We start from the raw sequence: 21,626 nt of genomic DNA, 5'->3' as shown, positions 1-21,626 counted from the left end.
TCCACAGCAGCAAGAAAGCACGACCATGTAAGGAAGGTTTATGTCTTGGGAGATTTGATGCCCAGGTGCAAAATGCAGCAAAGAGCCCATGGAGGTGGGGAGGGAGGGTGGGCAAGAGGCCTTTATCCCTGAGCAAGGTTAGAAACACCCTCAACTCCAGGAGCAACCAAAGTCCGCAGCTGTTGCTGTCAGCATCTTGAGCTGTAGCACAAGTACGTACCACCTTGCCTGTATTCAGCACCAGATTCCAAATTATCATGCTGATGCAAATTGTTCATTAATTTTTATCCAGTCCCCTTCCCTCCCCGCTTCTGCAGGCCCCAGTTATTCCCAGCTGAGCTGGTTGGCATTCAATCCAGTCCCTCTCCCGCCCCTTAAACTCCCATTCTTTCTCCAGGAACGTGAGCTTTATGAGGACAATTTTTTCAGTCTCATAGTTGAGTTTTCTGACAGTGAAAGCTGGAGTATATGTTCACCTTTATAAAAACATGCCCTGGGGTTAGTATCCCATCGAGGTTTCATCACAGACTGCTCAGCATTCTCTAACATTTCAGGTATATAGTGTAGACATTACAGTTATCTACTCTACACTGCACAAACTGCAAGTGAGGCGTGTGCATGACATGGAAGAACAGAATGTCAGAGAAATGCCTTCTCTTTTACTTTATTTGGCTTTATTTTATATTACTTAGAGTAGCATGCGGTCATTGACATGTCTACTGCCTACAGATGATGGACCGCTTCAATTCTCTCATGAAATAATGCCTTTACATGGGAATTTCACGAGGTCTTGTGACATACTGCCACCACAGTGGTGGCAGATGCCCTTCCTTACGAGCTGGAGGCAAAGCTTCGGTTCTTGGGCCATCAGCTGGAGTTTCTTCTTCTAACTGCTTCAGCTAGAAGACAAGACATAAAAGTGCTTTAGTACACGTAAGCACATTTCCATCATGTGGTATTCAGGTCATTAATCTCTTCTCAACGCACTTTGGAATTTCCTTTAGTGAAGCTGCTACAACAGCCCTGCACTAACTAACATGGTTGCAGGTTCAGCTTCAACTTCAAATTCCCTTCACAGCCTTTAAGAAGCTGTAACTCTTGAGATCCCCGTGTAGCAATTTTGGGTCAAGTCAGTGTTTCACACTGACAAGAGTTCTAATAAAGCAAAGTCTAAATGAAACCACAGTAGGCGGATATTTTCCGAGAACACATCTAAATGTCACACAAAATACTTGCGTCCTAAAGAGACCTTCCTTTGCATCAAGCAAGCACTGACCTCTTTCTCCCAGCTTTCCCGCTGCAGCTTCTTCCATTGCTCTCGTTTGGCAAAGTAATCAGGATACATCGCCTTCTCAGAAGGATGCCAGAAATCCAAGCACCATTCAGGAATCTGTTAAAAAAAGGTTTCATATATATTTTTTTCACATAGTAAATCGTATATAGTATGCACAAAAGAACTAACTGCAATCACAGAAGCCAGTATTAAAATGGATAAATAAACCAGGAAATAAAGTACTACATAAAAACACCATTTAAGAGCTACCTGACTGTTGTTAGTCTCAAGGCACGATATGGCAGAGGTCAGGATTTTTAATCTTTGTTTCACACATTATCCTAAGTCAGAGGAAGACATCATAGTGACTTGCTTAAAGACAAGTCCCAGGTCATCTCAGTTTACTCTAAAGTTCTCAAAATAATTCCATCTGGTGGAAGAAACGGTCTCCTTTCTACCCTTCCTTCTCCCAAAGGCAATAGGTCAGACAGATCCTTTTCTCCAGCTATTAATTAATTTTCCTCTAACAGAGGCAGAACCTTACAGCTCATTTCCACTTGTCTACAACTACAGAAAAACATAGTGGCCTTTAAGAGCTTGATAATGGTCTGACCTCTAAGACGTCCAGTCAAGAAAAAAAGCAGAATTTAAAAATTTGCAGCAGCTTAAAATGTTAACTGAACGTTAACATTTTAACGACAGGAACATAGATTAAAAAAAAAAAAAAAACAAAATCCCACAAAAAACCCAATTCTTAAAAAAAAAAAAAGAAAATTTAAGAGTTGTTCCAATATCATCATTCACCCAGTGACATTTACGCTTCCAGTTTCCTGCTGTGATTCTCATCACTGAGTAAACCTTTGACTGAACAGAAATAGCACAGCTGCTGCTAATAATATAAAAAAAATCCACATGCACCAAGCAACAACTAAAACCATCAAACAGGCTGAGATCTAAAAATTACACTTTGTAGCAGCATCCACAATGGGTAGTCACTGACATTTGACAATCCAAATCCTTGCGACAGCCATTTTGTTAAAGGACAGTTTTAGCATATCAAACAGGGCAAAGAAAAGAGAACAGAAACCAGTTTATGTTTCTATATGAAGACTAATCTTGACCATTTACTGCTCAACTGGCCTTCTTTATGTCCAGGTTATGTGTTACTATTATCTCTATTACTCCTAAGGCCCCTGACCTTGGCATAAGCTTAATTCCTCCTCTGCCCTTTTCACTCATACATTCTCTGATAAATCTACATCAGATTCTTCCTTTCACATGGCTTCTCGTATGTAAAGATCTGATCAGATCTAGTCTTGTGTACGTACTTCCTTCAAATTCAGTAGAAAATGGGTGCATGTGCTCTCTAGATTAGTATTTACCCCCAATAATGCATTAGAAGCTGAAGCCAAATAAGCGAAACCCCTGTGTTTTTCTATGAAACCTGTTTCTTTACTCCAGACAGAACAATCTAGAGGGAAAAAAAGCCTCTACAAGTGCCTTCGATTCCAAGAACACCGCTTCTATTTTTAGGAATACCACCTATCACACAGCAACACAAAAATACATATCTGGCACTACACCATATGAAGGAAAATGGTAATTTGTACCATTACTCAAAATGCTGAAAGAACAATGGGACCAAGGGAAGAGGAGTCCCCCAACAGCCAAGCCAACATCTGTCAAGACCAGAGAGAAATGAAGGCTGTGACCAGGTGGCACCACGAAGGGTAGCACAGCTTCCTCCACCTTGTTTGCTCTCACAGCTCAGCTCCAACCTTTTCATTGTGCCTGCCTGACCCACTAGAGAGCAGCTTCCCTTTGGCAAAAGAACAGGCGTTTAACCCAGCAAAAAGAAGCTAGCTGTCTTGAGACAGACCAGAAAATTCCATTTTCACGGATCAGACAAGCACGACAGCTTCTCCTATGGAAGCAGTAGCAGTAAACTATTAGAGAGACAATACTGCTGAGTCAATCTGCAGCCCTATGAAAGCCTACTTAAAACACTCACTCTCCATTCGCTGAAAAGAGTATGGTAAGCACAGGGATACACAACTTTACAGGCCACCTTACCTTGTAGCATTCATATCTCTCATAGGAAGTGCCCCCAGGGGAGTCAGGGAAGATGTACGGCTGAGGATGCTGGTTTGCCCAGAACTCCTCCTCGCCTGCCTTCAGTAGCTCTGTAGCTTTCACCATATCCTTCACATCCTTGTTCTTATCAAATCGTTCTCTCAGGAGGCAGGCAAAATAGCGGTACTTGTCTCTACAGAGAGGGGTTAAGCACAGTGATGTACACTGGAGACAAAAAACTAATCACAAGCAAAGCTTGCCAACACCACCAGCCACCCCTATGCAAAGACAGGGTTTGGTCAGGGTCCTCCGAGGAGCTCCTGTTTCCTCGCTGCCCTTTTCTGCGGCGGTGACCCTGGAGGCTTTTTCCTCACGCCTCAGGGAAAAGGAAGAGGGGAAAGCCCCAGTCGAGCCCAAGCGAGTCTAAGCGGGGAAAGCTGGAAGAGCACAACAGAACAGAACAGGCCAGGCCAGGCCCTCCCCCCCGAACTGCGCAGCTGAGAGGCCCCACTGCTAGGAAGAACAGGCCTCTCCCCCCTCCCCAGGCTCCCCCTCCCTCCCCCTCTCACCGGTAGATGCACCAGGACTCCAGGTGCCGCAGGGATTTCTTATAGAGCCGCAGCACCTTCTGCTGGTGCGTCAGGTAGGCCGCCATTTTGGGCTGTCCTCGCCCTCACCTTCGCGCGCGGGGGCTGACGGGAAGGTGGAGGGCGCCGCCGCGCGCAGGCGCCTCGCTCGGGCTCCAGCCGCCGCCGCCATGAGCCGCGCCAAGTTCATCGGTGAGGGGAGAGCGCTGGGGGGGTGGCGGGTCTGTGTCCCCGGCCCGGCCGGTCACCTCCCCCCGGGCCCCTCTCTGCAGCCGCCGCCGCCTGTGCCCGCCGTGAGGGGCCGATGGCGGGGGCCGCTCTGGTGACAGGGCCGGCCCCTCATCATCCAGGGCTTGTCACCTTCTGCGGTCCCAGCCCGCGTCTCCGGGGACGAGGGGCAGCTGGCTTTCAGCTTACAAGAAGAGTTTGGGGGCGTTTCTGCTGTCGCTGGGGGCTTCACGCAGGGCACTGAGGGGCTGCTGCGCGGCCTCTGGAAGTGATCTCTGGACTTTCTGACAGGCCTTCATCCCCATCCTTTGCATTGGCACCTTAGTCGTGGTTGTTTCTAACCTTGATTTGTATGAAATTGGCTTGGATGGAAATGTTCTTAGGGAATTAGGCAGGTCGGTTGTTTGAATGGATGTTTCTTTTTATGTGTGGCTGAGCAGCCTAAGATTGCCTTGGAAAATGTTGCCTTCCCACTAGCAAGCCCACCTGAAACGTGGGCTCCGGCAGCTGCAGAGGTGGTTGTTCATGAAGCCTGCCTGTCAGCCCTTGTCTTGCCAGACTGCGGCTCAGGGAAAGCCTTGGGAGCAAAGAAAAGGAGGATGCGCTGGGCTGGGGCTGCTTTGGTTGGTGACTGCATTGCAGGTTTTCTTGTTCATGGTGCTGGCCAGGCTGGATGGCCGTTGGCAGTAGGAGGGAAAATGGGCACTTTTTATGAGATGGTCTGCTGCTGCTCCCGCCCGTGTAAAGGTTGTACGTGAGATGCTGCATTTTTCCTTCCCTGTTACTGCTTGTTGGCAGAAATAAATCTATATTTTCGTGTGAAAATAATAATTAATTGCAATAAACGGTACATGTGTATTAGATTTGGTGATTATGAGGGTGTGTCTTATATGCTCATACAGTAAGTCTGGGGTCGCACAGAGGGCCAAAATTTTACTTTTCTGTCAGTTCCAGTAAGGAGTAAGCTGTCAAGTTATGCAAGTAAACTTATGTTTAAGCTTTGTATGGCCTGTCAATGTGGTAGTCGGGGACTACTAGGATGTGCTTTCCATTGCCATCCCTAGTTGGCTAATGGTCAGAATGAAAAGTAGAGTGGCTATAACATGTAATTTCTGGTTTTTCTTCATAGATATTGGTATTAACCTGACAGATCCTATGTTCAGAGGAGTCTACAGAGGAACACAAAAACATCAAGGTAAATGTTTCCTTGTATCTGCTGAAAGACAGAATCCATCTTGTTAAAATGGAAGCCTCTTGTCTGAAAGTGAGGTTAGAATTTTTTTTTCTTCCTCAGAAACTGGATGCTTATTATTTACTATGGCTTAAAGAAGAAAGTGTGACAAAATAGATTAGATGTTCTAAGCAAAATATATTCCCTTCTACTGAATTGCTATTAAGTTGTGATACAGGTAACTCTGCTTCTAGAGCAAAATGGACAATTGCTGATGTATTTAGGTTAGGATTGCATGGAAGTAACTGGTCTGAGAATTATGAACAATAAACTGTCAAAGTATTGCATTGCTGAATGGGAGTTACTAGTTATAACCAATGCTTTTTTGCTCTCGTGACCTTCAGATATAGATGTAAAAGTAGAGAGTTTACTAAAGTATGTGAAAAACGTTTACTTCTTATATTTAAATTGGATCTTCAGTTACTGCATTTTGTTATTGTCTTTTAAAGATTAATCAAGTGTGGTTTAAAGTTTGTTCATGATAGGCATTTTGACCGCATGAAATTGCTTTTTAGTTGAAAGGTAGTTAAAGCATGCTGTAAAACCTGAAGTTCAATTTATGACATTTTTATGAACTTTCACAGATGACTTTTTGGATGTGGTAGAGAGAGCAGTCAAAGTTGGTGTTAAAAAGGTAATTTCTTCTAATAAAATTTCTTTAATATTTTAAACTGCTTTTTAATACTTTGTTTTTTAATACTCAGTATTAAAACAAAAGTTTCTGGAACTTGCAATGGAAAATGCAGTAACTTTCTTCAATAGCATAAAGCGAAAGTGTTCTGTGCAGAGCATTGTCTCTCATTTGCACAGATCATTAGATGCTGATTATTTAAGTTCAGTGGTATCACATGTGATACGTACGTAGAATTTCTTTTGTGCAGTTTCAACAGAAAGGTGCTCTCCTCTGACCTACTGCAGTCATCTAGTACGTAATTTTCCAAGCTAGTTGTATTATAGGCAGCCACTCCTGTGTTCTTGTATCCCAAGTGACTCACACAGTTGCCGCCACAGATCAAAACTCTAAACTCTTCTGATAGCAATCCTTCAGATATTTTTATATGTAAAGGAAATTGGTAATTGTGGAAGAGCTGTGAGTGCCCATGTATTCTTACAGTTGAGATATGTGAATGTCTGCTACTAAATACTCACTTACGTGTATTAAAACTGCATCATTATGAGCAGGTTTGTAATTCCTAGCTTGAAATCGGTGTTTTCAGCAGTGAAACATGCTCCTTTAGTTATAGTATTCTAGCCTGCGTAAATATCACTCTCTAAACAGAATAAATTGTCAAGACAAAAAATACAAATTAAAATAGAATACAATGCACACTGTCACAAACTGTTCTACTGCACAAAGAAGGCTGGTGGATTAGAAGTAAAGAAATAAACCCTCCTCTATAAGAGGAACAGATGCCTCAGAAGTTTGCCCAAAGGCTCTCATCTGAAATGAGTGGGAAATAAAAAAATAAAAACCTTTCGTGATGGAGAAGTTACCGTACTGCAGCAAATACAGAATCACAGTCACTTTGACTGTGTCTGTATGTGCTGAATAAGTACTATTTAACCGTTATACCACCTCTGAAAGTAAGAGGCAATTTTCCTATTTTATCATCAAAATTAGGTTGGATACATAACTTTTTCAAGATGCACAGTGGATTCAGAAATGGAATTCAGGAGTTCCCTGCCCTTAGCTATGTTTTCAGTCTTGCTACTGGCCTGTACAGTGTCAGAAGTCTGTTCCATCCCAGATCGTTTCTACTTGCCTAGAAGCTTAATCTGTTTACTTGAAAATACTTCTATTTTTCCATATAGCTGTTGATTTATGGATTTTTTTTGGTGAAGTTTTGCCCTGTGCTGTATGTATACTGAGCCAATGTCATCTTAACTTATTTTTCTGGTGAAACTGTTGGGATGTGTTTGTCTTTAATGGAGCATACTGCAGAAATGTCTGACTTGGTGCTGACTGAGTCTGGGATATAGCATGTGTAGGGATAAGAGTTGTCCAAAAGCAGTGTAGTCATGATTTCTTAGGACCTAGGATGCAAGATCCTGCAAGTGGTGTTCAAAGATCACTGTAAGCAACAATTCTGGTGTGATAACCTTTGATCTGTGTCCAGCTCTGGAGCCCTCAGCACAAGAAGGACATGGACCTGTTGGAACGGGTCCAGAGGAGGGCCACAAAGATGATCCAAGGGCTGGAGCACCTCTCCTATGAAGACAGGCTGAGAAAGTTGGGGTTGTTCAGCCTGGAGAAGAGAAGGCTCCGGGGAGACCTTGTAGCAGCCTTCCAGTACCTAAAGGGGCCTATAAGAAAGCTGTGGAGGGGCTGTTTGCAAGGGCATGTGTCGACAGGACGAGGGGCAGTGGTTTTAAACAAGAGCAGGGCAGGTTTAGATTAGACATGAGGAAGACGTTCTTTCCACTGAGGGTGGTGAGACACTGGCCCAGGTTGCCCAGAGAGGTGGTGGAGGCCCCGTCCCTGGAGACATTCAAGGCCAGGCTTGATGAGGCTCTGAGCAACCTGATCTAGTTGAAGAAGTCATAGAATCATGGAATCTTCATGGTTGGAAAGGATCTTTGAGATCATCGAGTCCAACCATACACACACTAAAAAACCCCCTACAATCTCTGTCACTAGAGCATGCCCTGAGGTGCCAAATCTACACGTTTCTTAAACACCTCTAGGGATGGTGACTCAACCACCTCCCTGGGCAGGCTGTTCCAGTGCCTGACCACTCTTTCAGTAAAGTAATTCTTCCTAATATCTAACCTAAACCTCCCCTGCCGCAACTTCAGACCATTTCCTCTGGTCCTGTCATTATTCACCTGGGAGAAGAGGCCAACACCCACCTCTCTACAGCCGCCTTTCAGGGAGTTGTAGAGGGCAATGAGGTCTCCCCTCAGCCTCCTCTTCTCCAAGCTAAACATGCCCAGCTCCCTCAGCCTCTCCTCATATGGCCTGGTCTCCAGACCCCTCACCAGCCTGGTGGCTCTCCTCTGGACCCGCTCCAGCACTTCCATGTCCCTCTTGTACAGAAGGGCCCAGAACTGAACACAGTACTCGAGGTGAGGCCTCACCAGTGCCGAGTACAGAGGCACCATCACTTCCCTGCTCCTGCTGGCCACGCTCTTCCTGATACAAGCCAGAATGCTGTTGGCCTTCTTGGCCACCTGGGCACACTGCTGGCTCATGTTAAGCTGGCCGTCCACCTGCACCCCCAGGTCCTTTTCTGCGGGGCAGCTTTCCAGCCACTCTTCCCCAAGCCTGTAGCGTTGCTTGGGGTTGTTGTGACCGAAATGCAGGACCTGGCACTTGGCCTTATTAAACCTCATACAGTTGGCCTTGGCCCATCGATCCAGACTGTCCAGGTCCCTCTGTAGAGCCTTCCTACCCTCAAGCAGATCAACACTCCCACCTAGTTTGGTGTCGTCTGCAAACTTACTGAGGGTGCACTCAATCCCCTCATCCAGATCATCGATAAAGATACTGCAGGGGAGTTGGACTAGATGACCTTTAAAGGTCCCTTCCAACCCAACACATTCTATGATTCTATTATCTTAAGGTAAAAATAAAAGATAGGAGCCTGAAATTCTTAAATTTGTAATCCTGACTCTGATACAGATGCCTTTGTTGGTTTATCTACTTATTTACGTCTTGTTTTGGGTATTTGGGAGTTTTTAGTTTCTCCACCTGTAAGCGTGGTTGATAATGTTTCTGAATATAATTTCTTGAATGCAAATAAAGTTTCTTGAGTTGTTGTCTAATGAAGCTGATATTGCTGCAAATAGAAGTATTTTACTCATTTAATGGTTTAAATACTTAGCATAGAAGATACTTGATAAAGAAAAAAATCAGGTTTTGATACCTAATGTATTTACTCACTCCTGGGGACCATTGAGCTTTGTTACTGATTTATGAAATTTTGTCATATATACATTAGTAATTGTCTTCTGATGTTCTCTGTCTAGATTCACATTAGTGATTGTCTTCTGATGTTCTCTCTAGATTCTTACTTAGATCCAAATACTTTCTTAAACATTCATTTGATGTTCAAAGAAGAACATACTTGCTGACAGTACTTTTCTTCTTTCAAGTTTTTGATTACAGGTGGGAGTCTGCAAGATAGTAAAGATGCGGTGCAGCTGGCACAGACAAACGGTATTTTCACTTTAAATTTATGTTGTCAGTCAAAAATATAACTTTCTCTGCTCTCAGAATTAAGATTTCAAAAGGACCTGCCCCTCGAGGTGTTTACAGAATCTCAGATTAGAATAAGAAATTATGTTTCAGAATGGGATGAATGCATTGTGTATGTTTCTGTATGTTGCTCTTTAGATCCCTGCATGTTGGAAAGAGTAAGTCTTCCCTATAATTTCTATTTCTAGATAAAAATAGAAATTACAGGAAACTTCTGGAGTAAGAATTTTGTTACAATGCGCTCTTCTAGAAATAAGATGGAAAGCTTGTATGGTGTAGAATATTTGCGTTTGGTGGGGTTTTGTTTGTTTTTTACTTATCAATCTATCATGACCAGTTTGAACAAGGGAGGTATCTTTATTTTTTCCTTAGCTTTCCCTTACTTTCTGTGAAAAGGCAAATATTATTCCACTAATTACTTAAATATGTATTTGAACTAAAATACATGTTAAATTACTATTTACAAACAGAACTGTAGAACAATTTAGGTTGGAATGAACCTGAGAGGGTAATCTGGCCCAATCCAATCCACCTCCCCACTTCCATCAAAGTAGGACTAGCTTTAATATTAGGTCACGTTGCTCGGGGCCTTATTTAGTCTTTCCCTGCCCCCCATTCTTTTACATTCTCCATAAAGGCACTTAACAGAAATGTTAGTTTTAGCGTTAAGGTAATCTAGATTAGATACTTAGGTAAATCAGGCTAAGTGTTGTGAAATTCTGTAACAGCTGATGTATAGGCACACAAAGGAAATCACGTGCTGTCTGCAAATTTTACAGCTGAGGATAACCTGATGCATTTTGAATGAGATGCGTTTTGATCTCGAGAGGTCTCTTCCTACCTCTCTCTGGTGGAGAGCCGCTCCACGAGAATAATTCAGCTTTGAATTGCAGTTCTAGAGTATAGTAGGTAATGTGGTGGACTTCGCAGTGTTAGGTTTACCGTTAGAATGAATCATCTTAAAGGTCTTTTCCAACCTAAATGATTCTATGTGTACTCAAAAGAAACACACTCACACGCTGGAGATACTGTCTAACTTTGTTAAAACAGAAGATATCAGTGTAATAAAATCATCACCAAGATAAAGATGTTCAAAGGGAGTTTTCTTTTAAAGTTATGAGCAATAGAAAAAGCCCAGATACAGATACCATCTATACCTTATATAAATTTTCTTCTTTTTTCCTTTTTTCTTAAAATCTTCTAATATTATCTTGCTTTAGACATGTTTTACAGTACAGTTGGCTGTCATCCCACCCGCTGTGGAGAATTTGATCAGAGTAGCCCTGAGCAGTATTTATCTGAATTAAAAAATCTGATTGAAAAAAATAAGACAAAGGTAATAGCAGTTGGAGAATGTGGCTTAGGTAAGTGTTATCTTAGTACATCACTATTTTTTCCTAGACATAGATTAAAAAATCCTGAAACACTAAGTGGGTTTTTTGCTCTTTCTATTTGTAGATTTTGATAGATTAGAATTTTGCCCAAAGGACATCCAACTCAAGTAAGAAACTTTTGATGACTATAAATTGACTTGTAGCAATTTACAGGAGTGTTTTCTGTCTTGTGTTCTACCACATAACACTTTTTCAGCTATAGGCATGCAATTTGCAGGATTGGGTCTAGGGTTTTTTTGCCAGAAATGGGACTTCAAAGAAAGATGCCTGCATTCAAGTAGTGCTATGTGCTAAATTTTGCTGCCTGCCTGGTGTTGACTTAGCATGTCTTTTTCTGTAAAATTGATCAGAATTTGTGGGTTTCTGGTGTGACAGATGTTCATTCTTGCTAATACTCAAGAACTCTTAGACGCTCATGGGGAGAATAACATAACTGTAATGTGTGAAAGAAGAATGGGGGTTTTGAGTGAAAGGCATGGGGAAGGAAACAACTGTCAAAAAGGGTAAGTCGGAGTGGGGAAAAAAAATGAACTTTTAGTAAGGGAGTTAGCTGGGAGCAGATAATTGAGACTGATGAAAAAGGTAATCCTGGGAGCTGCAGAGGTCTGTGTTTTGAAGTAATATACGCAGCATAGATACTGAATGGAAAGAAGCCAGCACAGCCCCTAAAATCAGCTTGCATTCTTGTAGTGAGAACTTCTGTCTACAGAGGGAACTGACTGAAAGGTGTGATAAATTCAAGTAAGATGAGTGATTGATGAATTGTGCTTGCGTATTACTGTTCTGAGTCAATTAGTCACTGGAGGGCAGCAGTTAGTTGTGTTTTTCTAATTGCCTCATGTTAGCAGTAGGTAGAGTTAATTTCTTCGTAATGCTACAGTCATACAGTAAAATATTTTGCAGAGTGGACAAAACTTTTTCCCCGGTAGAAAACAGGCATAACCTGTTTCTTTTCTGTGTCAAACTAACACACTGGTGGAGTGTCATATTTTAAGATCCTTACTGCCATTATGGTATTGGGAGAAAAAAATATATATGATTTTCCTTACCTGATGGACTGCAGCTGAAGACCTGTAGTGAAAAACTTCTAATTGGGCGCACTGAAAAACCTCTGTGAGGAGAGAGGTAACAGGGTGGAACAGAAATTGCTTTAAAAGTGATAGGTGAGTCCTTCCTAATTAAGGTTGATAATGACAGAAAGACTTTTCTGAAGTGTTTCAGTAAATCATAAGAAATACATAAATCTAGTTTCTAAGAGATCTATTGAGAGCCCTTGCTGGAAATTGCAGTCGGAAAGAGATGATTGATGAAAAAAAGCAGAAACCAAGAACTATTAGGGAGTAAAGAAATATCGAAAGTCTCAAGGACAGATGCCTGCAAACACTGTGTTTGTAAATTCTATATTTTCTTTCCCTGCTCTTCATCCTCTACATGTTTGGGAGACATGGTCAACGTTTGGGGTTGTTTTTATTTCTGGTAATTGAATGCTTTGGAGTTGGAGACAGTCTGGCTTTTGTAACCTTCAGCAGGCTGGATGGCGAGTTCTTCAAATTAATATTCAGTGTATGCTTGATAAATGAACTAAATAAAGGAAGGCAAAGTATGAAATGCATGGAGGCAGTTCACCATTTTTCAGCTGATCTGTAGTTCGGGTGTTGTAGCAGTTACTAGAACAGCTTGCAAGCAGCTGCAGAGTTACTACATAGAAGAGTAGTATGGCAGTTTCCCAGTGGGTAGTATCTGAGCATGTCCTCCATTTTGTTTAATGTTTAATCATTATTTTCTAGTTAGTTATACTGTATTTTCTTCTGAATAATTTTCACCTGTAAAAAATTAACAGTATTTTTATCCTGTTTCTTGGATTGAAAAATCTAATAAAGATGAAATTCCTTTGTTGAAGCAGACCTAAGAACTTTTTTTGTCAGAATTTTTCTCCATTCTCATAACTTTTCCAACAGAAAATGGTGATTCAAATGGTAGTTTCATGATGGTACTGCCTTCATACTGAGGTGAAGGTCACTTTATAAATGGATGGTTAAGTATGTAGAAGTTTTGCTTCTGCTGTACTACTGGGAGGGTCTCGTGAGGCTCAGCAACACAGGAAACAGGAGTTTTCTTAACCAAATTGGAGGGGGTGAACAAAATCACATGCTCTGTTATTCATACATGAATCCAGAATTGTTTGTCTGGAGACATTCTACCTCAGCAAGGCCGGTTTGCTTCCGCTCCTTTAGTGCCTTGATCCCAAAGCTGAAAATGCCACTGCATTTGAACTTTATGGTCAAAACTAAACCGTGGTAAACAACCATGCAGAAATACTTTAAAACTTCCTTATTGAGAAGCAACATAGAAACAGCATATACTGAATGGGTCTGTTCACCCAAAAGAAAAAGGTCGTTCCTTAAGCCCTGGAACTAGTAAGGTTTGGTTTCCTACTGGCTTTTTGTTACCATTCTGATGATCACCGTGTGCCTGGGGTCTTCACGGTTTTCTGGGGTTTCTTTTTCCTCTTTTTTTTTTTTTTTCTCCAATGAATTCCCTATCCACCTCCCCTTTCTCTTTGACAGGGCAAGTAGCAGCATGTGTTGGGCTTCACTGTTGCTGGGAATACAAGAAGCTTGAGTAGTTGCCTTTCCATTTGTAGGGGCACTAAACTTTGTACTTTTGAGACCACTTCTCAAAATTAGGTTGAAATTGGCCAGAGGTTACTTAGGGATCTTATTTGCAGCTCAGTCTCTAAAATCTTCTTCCCATGTGAAACAAGTCTTCTGTTGAAAAAGGGAAAAAAAAAAACCAAAAACAAACCACCAGTAATCAAGCAATTGCAAGACCTTGCATGAGTTGCAATTAAATTTATATTTAGTCAAACAAGCTAAACTAAGCGCAGTATCTAGAGTGAAAAGAAGATTCAAAGTAGGTCTAATTCATTCTCCTGAATTTTCATGTCAGTTTTTAATGTTACAGCTGATTTCTGTTCCACCTGTTTTATCTCAAAGATCTGCACTGATAAACACGGATGGTAACCTCTATCAGAGAAATATCAACCTGTAATATACAGAAAACAGTGAAAACTGCACAAAACAAAATGACTAGTTGCATTGTCTTTTTTTTTTTTTTTAAAGAAAATGTAAATCAAACTAATGGTTTGCTGCCACTTTTCTCCTGATTGATATGTGGATCATATACAGCAGCATGTGGACACTTGAGTTTGCCTTTGAAATATTTCTAATATTTGATGATGGGAATGCCCCGGTGCCCTGAACTGCTTTTAATAGCAACACCTGTTGAAATCCAGTAGATGCATACAGTCCCAGCCTGTTGGGACAGGCAGTGGTGTTCTCCTGCCTTACCCAAATAATGTCATCTTTCAAATTATGTATGGATGCTATGCACTGTTGGCCTTCTGCCATGCCTAAGTTCCTCTCTCATGTTTCCTGAGCATTGTTAATTTGCATGCCTGGGTGCAGCGTGGCAGACAGAAGTGGTAAATAATAATGCTCTGGAATCAGACTCTCTGCAAATGACAAGTGACGGGTTAGTTCAGTGCTAATTAGTTTCCTTTGGAAACTGCACTGGGGAAACTGGCTACCTAGTTATCTTCCCTCTGCCCGCATTTTTATGTCTCTTCATAGGATGGCTGCCTCGCTGTTACCGCTCCTTCAAAGGGAATACTAGGAGTAGAAGGTAGGAGAGGGATAAAAATGAGCGCAAAGGAAAGGATGCAGGCACACAAAGGAGAGGAGAGAAAACAGTGGAAGACTTTGAAAGAGTGAAGACAATAGGCAGAGTGGGACAGAAGTAAAATGCTTAATATTGGTACTTGTTCCACCCCAAGAGAGGAAAGACTGACCTTCATGGAAGAGCAAACAAAAAGTCTGGATTGTTACTTTACAGGCCAGGCAGCTCTGATGCTGGCCAGGTTTGGGCGTTTGAGGCTATAGAAGTCTGCATAGCGCTCCCTCACTTGCCCTCACCGCATTTACAAGTGCTTCTTGAAATAGTGGTCTCTGTGTGGTCCACACTCTCCCTTCCTGACGTCTCAAAACTTTGTGGAGGGAACAGTTGGTTCCTCTTTCACTAAAAATAAATAAAACCAAACTTCAAAACCTGCACCACACAAGAGTCCATGTTTAGCATATGTATCCATGCATTTTCCAGTATTGATGCTCTTGGCCACTTCTTATCTTTGTCTAGCACAGGTCACTACTACTATCTTAATATACCATGGGAAAGAGTTCCTTTTAAATCCTTGCACAAATAAGAGTTTTTGCATGGCAAATCCATTAATTCTGGCTTTAGTTCTGGAAAACAAAAACATACACGTGCTGGAAAAAACTCTTATGTCTTTATTTGCTTTTACACTGAATTTCTGTTTAAAAGTGATTTTTATTTAACAGGTATTTTGAAAAACAATTTGACCTGTCAGAACAGACGCAACTGCCCATGTTTCTCCACTGTAGAAACTCACACGCTGAATTTTTAGGTGGGTTTTGTTTGATTATTTCATATTCTGAGCAAATTCTGAATATGAAAAATCTGGAAACCTGATCTTTCACCTTTGTCTGTTATAAAGCTGTCTTACGTTTTTATTTATTTCATTTCATAGACATAATGAGAAGAAACCGAGATAGATTTGTTGGAGGGGTGGTAAGTATGGACTTCAGTGTAGCATTGATTTTTACGTGCATGTGCGTGAATGTTTTTGCTTAATAATGCAACTTGTTTGTCATGGAACCTGGGTAGGCTTCCTGTTACAGGATTTAAGTTGTTATTAATTAATAAGTGTTTTCCAGTCTCTTCTGGTGTTTTTATTTTAGTTGCTTATTCAACAGATTTTTTTGCAAGGTAAGAGGATAGGCTGAGAAAAAGCTCTGCAGCTGACATGAACAGATTTTCTTGGCCTGTCAGAAGGACAGTTTAAGCACCTTATAATTGACGTTGGCCTTTTCCCAGTTCTGCAGTGTGTGTAACTGCAGTCCATTCAGACCACAGATAATTTAGATGCATGTTCCCAGTGGAAGCCGTAACCTCAAACATTTACTTCTGACGTTAGACATCGTTTTCAAATTAGATCCAGATGTGACTTTTGATGCTTTATGTCTTTAGATATTGAGATCGTGCATTTTAATTCAAAAGGAAAAACTGTGGATGAAATGATTAAGAAAGTCCAGCAATACTCTTTCAGGTTTCCATTATGGCAGGACTTTGCGGAAGTGGTAAATGCTTGGATTATTCTATTCTACTAATATCAGACCACACCTCTGACAACAGTATCTCATGCCCCATGTTTCCCCTTCGTTACTGCAAAACCCTTCCCCTAGCTCAGTGCTTTGCCTTTGTGCGCTTAGATAATTCCGTGCAGTCTCCCCTTCCTTTCTCTTTTCTGCAAAACTTGTAACTAGCAGAGAAGTGACGAGCAGGCACCCTCTGCAGCTGGCTGTCCCCCTCCCAGCATGGGGAAGCAGCCGTGTTTGCTCCACACAGGCTGAGACACTGTGGTTCCCAGATACGTAACACTGTTTGTACCTTGTGACCTGCCGCTTCCCTCTTTAATCCCTGGGATGAGCACAGAGACTGTCTCTCTAGCTCCTGTGGATTAAAATCTATGGAGAACATAACACTGCTCTTGCTCTGTCCATGACAGTGCCCCGTAGGGAATACCGAGGAAAGAATGTCAAAATTCAGCATGCGGAGGATTAGTTCCTGCATATGGTCTCCCAGCTGTCAGCTACAGGAAGTTCTGGGCCAAAAGCAGTGTCACTGGATAGGCCTTTTCTGCACATATTTATCACTAATAAAACGTGGTAACCACTTCTATCACAGTATTCAAGTGAATTCAGCCTGAATTTTGCCCAAATTCAGAATCAGCTGAGCCATGTCTCATCTTTATATCTGTATTGACGTGTAATGCATACTATCAAAGGTTATTTATGACACAAATAAAAACTAATATGTACTTTTAAATGATTGGAGTTTTAAATGAAGTGCATATATTTGTATATATGTATGCATCTGTACTTACATGTTCTAGGTACATTCATTTGATGGCACAAAGGAAGAAGCAGCAGCCATAATAGATTTGGATCTTTATATTGGAATAAATGGCTGGTAAGTTCTTTACAAGAAATACAACTATTTTTAAATGTCAGCTGTAGTGAATTCATTGCTTTCTTTTAAACAATGAGGTCAAGTTTTCAAAGCTCACTAGACTCTTAATCATCTGACAGATTTAGAATTGCACTCATTAGTCTGTTAGCCATAAAAAGTTCTTAACTCACAGCTCAGCGAGTTAATCTAGTCTTAGATCCACTCTGCTACCCTCAGGTCAATCCTTGTTTGTAAATAAAGAAGGTTGTTGAACACGGACGCAGTCCTTTGAAGAAGTGTTTAAAAAATAGCGTAATTTTAAGCTGCCATGTAATGCAAATGGCACCTGAGCAGCCTCCTCTACTGGTTACGCAGTCTGAATCCTCAGCCGTCACCTGGCCAAAAGCCAGCCAGCACCCCTTGGTAAGTGGCATGGGTTGCCGAGGCCAGGCAAGCGCGGGCAGGGCTGAGGCTGCTTCGCTGGGTAACTCTCTACATTTGCCCTTTTCTGCAAAGTTTGAATTTACAGGCAGCACTTTTAAAAATGAAGCAGATTTTATTTGCTAACAAAATTATTTAGGAAGCCGCCTTTGCTGCAAAACATTTCAATTGGCAAAGTAATTACTTTTATACACTTTTTTTTTTTTTTTAACCAAACTCTGGTTTTCTAGCTCACTGAAAACAGAAGCCAACTTGGAAACACTGAAATCAATTCCTAGTGAACGATTAATGATAGAGACTGGTAAGATTTTTATATCTTGGTCAGTTTGTGGCTTAAACACCATTAGGCAAGGAGATACGCTTGTACAGCAATGATAAGGCAGAAGGAGTTCAGAGTAGAAAAAGAACTGGCTGTTTCTCCACTTTGGAAAGCAGTTTACAGGCTCCAGAAATATTCCTTTCCAGCTTTCTGCTGGAAGGAATAAGCTGCCGTGTCAGTTCCTGGCATTGCAGGGGAAGATGAGAAGGACAAATTGACAAGCCCGGGTTTTTAAATGTACCTAGGTACCAGAATCCTGCTCGGATGTCTTTTAAAATCTGGCTTGCTGGAGACGTGCCAGGCACCGGGCAGTGGCTGTGAGCTTGCAACTGGCAGCAGTCACGGCATTTAGATAGAACAGCTCTTGAAATGGAATGAGGTGGAAGAACGTTTGAATTCCCCTCTTGGCCTTACGAGCAGTCATTTCAACTGACTGACTAGGGATGCCTTTTTTTTTTTTGGCATGGTCATTTCAATTATTAGTAACTGGCAGTTATAAATACAGTATTTATTTTAATTTCTGAACCTGAGAAAGGAAAACTACTAACTGCCTGAATCCTTAAATTTATTTGCATGTGAAATACAGACCTGGTAAAGTACGGAGGAAATAAGTGTTATGTACTATTATTGCTGATTTTTAAAATGTAAAATCTTGAAGGTAACAGTATAAAAATCCAAAGATTGTGAAGATGTTAAATTGCCCAAATCTCTTAAATTCCATTTTAAATTGGAAGTCACTGCAAGAACTTTTGTCTGTGGAAGTAGTTGACTAAATTATCTCATGCTGTTCTCAAATGATTGCATACTCTTAATTCTTTCTCTTTTTTTTTTCAAATGAAACTAGATGCACCTTGGTGTGGAGTGAAAAATACTCATGCTGGATCAAAATACATTAAAACTACATTTCCTACAAAAAAGAAATGGGAAATAGGGCACTGCTTGAAGGACAGAAATGAACCCTGCCATATAATGTAAGTATGCTACTGTAGTAGTATTTTAAATCTTTCAAATCTTACCCGAAAAGAGAAAAAAAAAAAAAAATCAGTTCACTAGAAATGTGATATATAGTAGTATATAGGGCTTATGGACAGTTAGAAAGTACAGAAACCATTTTCTGCCACCTTTTCACGTGAAAAAGAGAGGTGCAAAAAACAGGGAAATATATCATTGTTTTAATGAAAATGCTTAGTTTAGACCTGAAGAAAATTTTAAGAGAGAGAAGACCACTGATCATGCTAAAAGCATAGCTGAAGCTTACGTGGCGACATCTCCTGGTGTTCAGATACATTTTCTGCAGTTATGTTCATTTGTAATACTCTGATTTTGTTCTAAACGCAAAGCGCACCCATTAGCACAGAAGGCCTCTTCCTAGGGTCAGTCCCTGATTTTGGAGTAGGCGAAGAGGGAAGCGCACACAGCTCTCTGATGACACGTGGAGGACATCTACTGTTGCTGAGTAAGGCTTTTCCAGCAAACCTGCCTGCGTTAACAGCACCTCCCAGGCCTTTGCTGCCTTAGGAGTCGCTTACAGAAGCATTTCAGAAACCCCAGAACTGGAACTGCAGGCAGTCTATCCTACAGCCGTACAAAAGCGTCTCTATTTTGGCTCTTGCTTTCTTTTAGAAAACCAAATCTTGTTCAGTTCAACCGTATTTCAAAATTACTGTCCCTTTAAAACATTAATTATAACCCTTACTAATTGTAGATTAGTAATCTGAGAACCTCTTAAACTTTAGGAAAAATGAGGTCTGGTAACTGAGAACTGATAGTTTGTGACTTCTCAAGTAGCAAGATCTGGTGTGAGGGGAAAGGTAGCCCCAGGCCACAAAGTATATGTAACGTTTAGGGTGTATGCATACCCTTTAATGTAGCCCAGTTGGCAGGAGGAGTTTTCCACTTGTCTTTTTCTGGTGGTGCTGAACACCTTTCAATTTTGATAGTGATATTTCTGCTTTATATGTATATTTTCAGAACTGCACTACTCCCCTTTGAAACTTTTTTTTTTTTTCATTTTAGCCACAAGAGGCTTTTTTTTTTTTTTCTCCTTCAGTGATTTTATATAGAGAGCATTACAGTAGCACGGAGCATCCTACTGCATCCAGGTGGGGACAGATATGTAAGCCCTACCAAGACTCTTCAAGGGTGAAATTCTTTGGTATTTGTTACTACTGTGTAGGCCAGATCTCACCCCTTCTCCTCTTGAACAGCCCCTTAAATCCAGAAGCTGTTTGGCTGCAAAGCACAGGAGTGGTCATGAAATATGCTAATTCTGTGTCTAGGAAAATATTTGCATTCCAGTTAAGAGCAACTCTTTTACTCCATCTTCCTCAAAAAGAAGTTTAGCTATCGCATAAGTTGAGGCAAGATCCAAAACCACGAAACCTTACCACCAGGCTTGAGGTTTCTTGCTCTTCACCATGAAGGGTTTTTTCTACTACTAGAAAAAATTGAAGTATGGTTCATCTTAGGAACTGTACAGACTATTCATTTTTTTCAGAATGAGTGATAGAAAAATCAAGAAAATAAGTACAGAGAAAAGATTGGGGCTTGGTTTTCTGTTACTTAGTATTATTAATCCCATTTCTTCTGCCTCCTTTTCCTGGCTTGTACCAAGGCTATGAGCCTTTTAAAATTGCACATTTAACATTTACTGCAAATATCTGACTCCGTTAAACAATCACAATTTGGTGACAGAAAAGAGGGAAGGAGCAGTAAGTTACTTTAACGGCTATATTCTCAGATAAGGCTGCATCCGGAATTTAAGCTTTGCCATAGACCAGTTTATTCATAGTGCAGCTTTAGCCTTGGAAGGCTAATGAATTTCAGTCTGAAAAATGAAGACCATTGATAAAGACACCCACAAAATTACTTTCTTTGAAACAGAAAGGTGTTTAATTACCTCCAAACAAGAGTCAAAAGACCAAAGATGAATCTGTAACCAGTGAGCAACCAGTGTTCAATGTAAAGGGAATGGCAGTTAGTGACTTAAAAGTGAAGCTGTTTGCGTATCTGAGCACCTTGCCCTGTTGCTCTCAGCATAGATTTTTACTCCAGGTTAATCTCAGTGACATGTACGTACACATGCAGCTGTCTGAAGTATATTCAGTACTGACTTTCAGAGTCCTCTAATATCAATCTTTCTTTTTTAGTCAAATACTGGAAATAATGGCGGCAGTAAGAGAAGATGACCCACTTGAGTTGGCCAATACTCTATATAACAACACTATTAAAGTCTTCTTTCCAAATGTATAAAGTTGTTTTTCTTAAATTTATTCAGCATAACTTTTGTAAATATATTGCAAAAACATAATAATTATCGTATCTGCAAGTTCTTATCAGTGGAAGCCAATATGTAGTGCTTTTTTTTTTTTTACGGTACAAGATTAAAGCTGCTTTTGAAAAGGTGGTCTGCATTTGTAGAGTTTCTCAGCCCTGTTTCCCTTTCATCAAGATTCAGGATCAATTTCAAGGACAGCCCAAGCCAGCAGCTCTCGTGAATACCTGTACGCATTACATGATGAATACCAGGCTGCCGAGTTCACACGTAGAGCACTTCAAGCTGCTTCTGGTGGTTCTGCAGTGTTTAACACAGTGGCATGCTTGGCTGCTTTACCAGAAAGCTTATTAGCAGTTTCATCTTTTTTTCCCACATACACGAATGCTATAATATTAAAGTCTACCAACCTAAATTTTTATTTATTTTATTTTTTAAAAACACAACTCACTAGTTTTTAGCAATAAAGCTCTGCTAATACTGAATCTGTAAGTAAAGCTGCTTTGGTTCAGGCTTTTCAT

The 21,626-nt window shown here is 41.0% G+C and overlaps 2 protein-coding genes across 7 annotated transcripts; one reads left to right on the top strand and one right to left on the bottom strand.

Moving 5' to 3' along the window:
• Positions 1–648: 648 nt before the first annotated feature.
• Positions 649–4,072, bottom strand: NDUFB9 (NADH:ubiquinone oxidoreductase subunit B9). The gene is made up of 4 exons (XM_063327510.1): positions 3,916–4,072; positions 3,347–3,539; positions 1,277–1,390; positions 649–899 (listed from the first exon to the last, which is right to left on the bottom strand). The coding sequence occupies exons 1-4, from the start codon at positions 3,999–4,001 to the stop codon at positions 768–770; spliced, it is 525 nt and encodes a 174-aa protein (XP_063183580.1). The 5' UTR covers positions 4,002–4,072; the 3' UTR covers positions 649–767.
• Positions 4,033–21,467, top strand: TATDN1 (TatD DNase domain containing 1). 6 transcript variants are annotated; one of them, XM_063327509.1, is made up of 12 exons: positions 4,033–4,125; positions 5,291–5,356; positions 5,977–6,026; positions 9,488–9,551; positions 10,811–10,954; positions 11,049–11,091; positions 15,382–15,467; positions 15,591–15,631; positions 17,016–17,092; positions 17,743–17,813; positions 18,676–18,802; positions 20,981–21,244. In XM_063327509.1, the coding sequence occupies exons 1-12, from the start codon at positions 4,104–4,106 to the stop codon at positions 21,081–21,083; spliced, it is 894 nt and encodes a 297-aa protein (XP_063183579.1). In that variant the 5' UTR covers positions 4,033–4,103; the 3' UTR covers positions 21,084–21,244. The 6 variants fall into 6 exon arrangements, with proteins under 6 accessions (XP_063183579.1, XP_063183576.1, XP_063183575.1 ...); XM_063327506.1 differs by lacking the exon at positions 4,033–4,125 and adding an exon at positions 4,132–4,556; XM_063327505.1 differs by lacking the exons at positions 4,033–4,125; positions 20,981–21,244 and adding exons at positions 4,579–4,908; positions 21,283–21,467.
• Positions 21,468–21,626: the final 159 nt, after the last annotated feature.

Source organism: Chroicocephalus ridibundus, chromosome 2 (assembly GCF_963924245.1).
Source record: "Chroicocephalus ridibundus chromosome 2, bChrRid1.1, whole genome shotgun sequence".
Classification (NCBI taxonomy): domain Eukaryota; kingdom Metazoa; phylum Chordata; class Aves; order Charadriiformes; family Laridae; genus Chroicocephalus; species Chroicocephalus ridibundus.
This window is presented reverse-complemented; position numbering and strand designations above follow the sequence as displayed.

What these genes read in the sequence shown, in the direction of transcription:
- TATDN1 (XM_063327503.1), top strand. Translation starts at nt 4,761, where the DNA reads ATGCGCTGGGCTGGGGCTGCTTTGGTTGGTGACTGCATTGCAGGTTTT. An exon ending in ACGATTAATGATAGAGACTG is followed by an intron (nt 17,814 to 18,675) that starts GTAAGATTTTTA and finishes AAATGAAACTAG; the next exon opens with ATGCACCTTGGTGTGGAGTG. An exon ending in AATGAACCCTGCCATATAAT is followed by an intron (nt 18,803 to 20,980) that starts GTAAGTATGCTA and finishes TTTCTTTTTTAG; the next exon opens with TCAAATACTGGAAATAATGG.
- NDUFB9 (XM_063327510.1), bottom strand. Translation starts at nt 4,001, where the DNA reads ATGGCGGCCTACCTGACGCACCAGCAGAAGGTGCTGCGGCTCTATAAG. An exon ending in GAGTCCTGGTGCATCTACCG is followed by an intron (nt 3,540 to 3,915) that starts GTGAGAGGGGGA and finishes CCCTCTCTGTAG; the next exon opens with AGACAAGTACCGCTATTTTG. An exon ending in AGAGATATGAATGCTACAAG is followed by an intron (nt 1,391 to 3,346) that starts GTAAGGTGGCCT and finishes TTTTTTTAACAG; the next exon opens with ATTCCTGAATGGTGCTTGGA.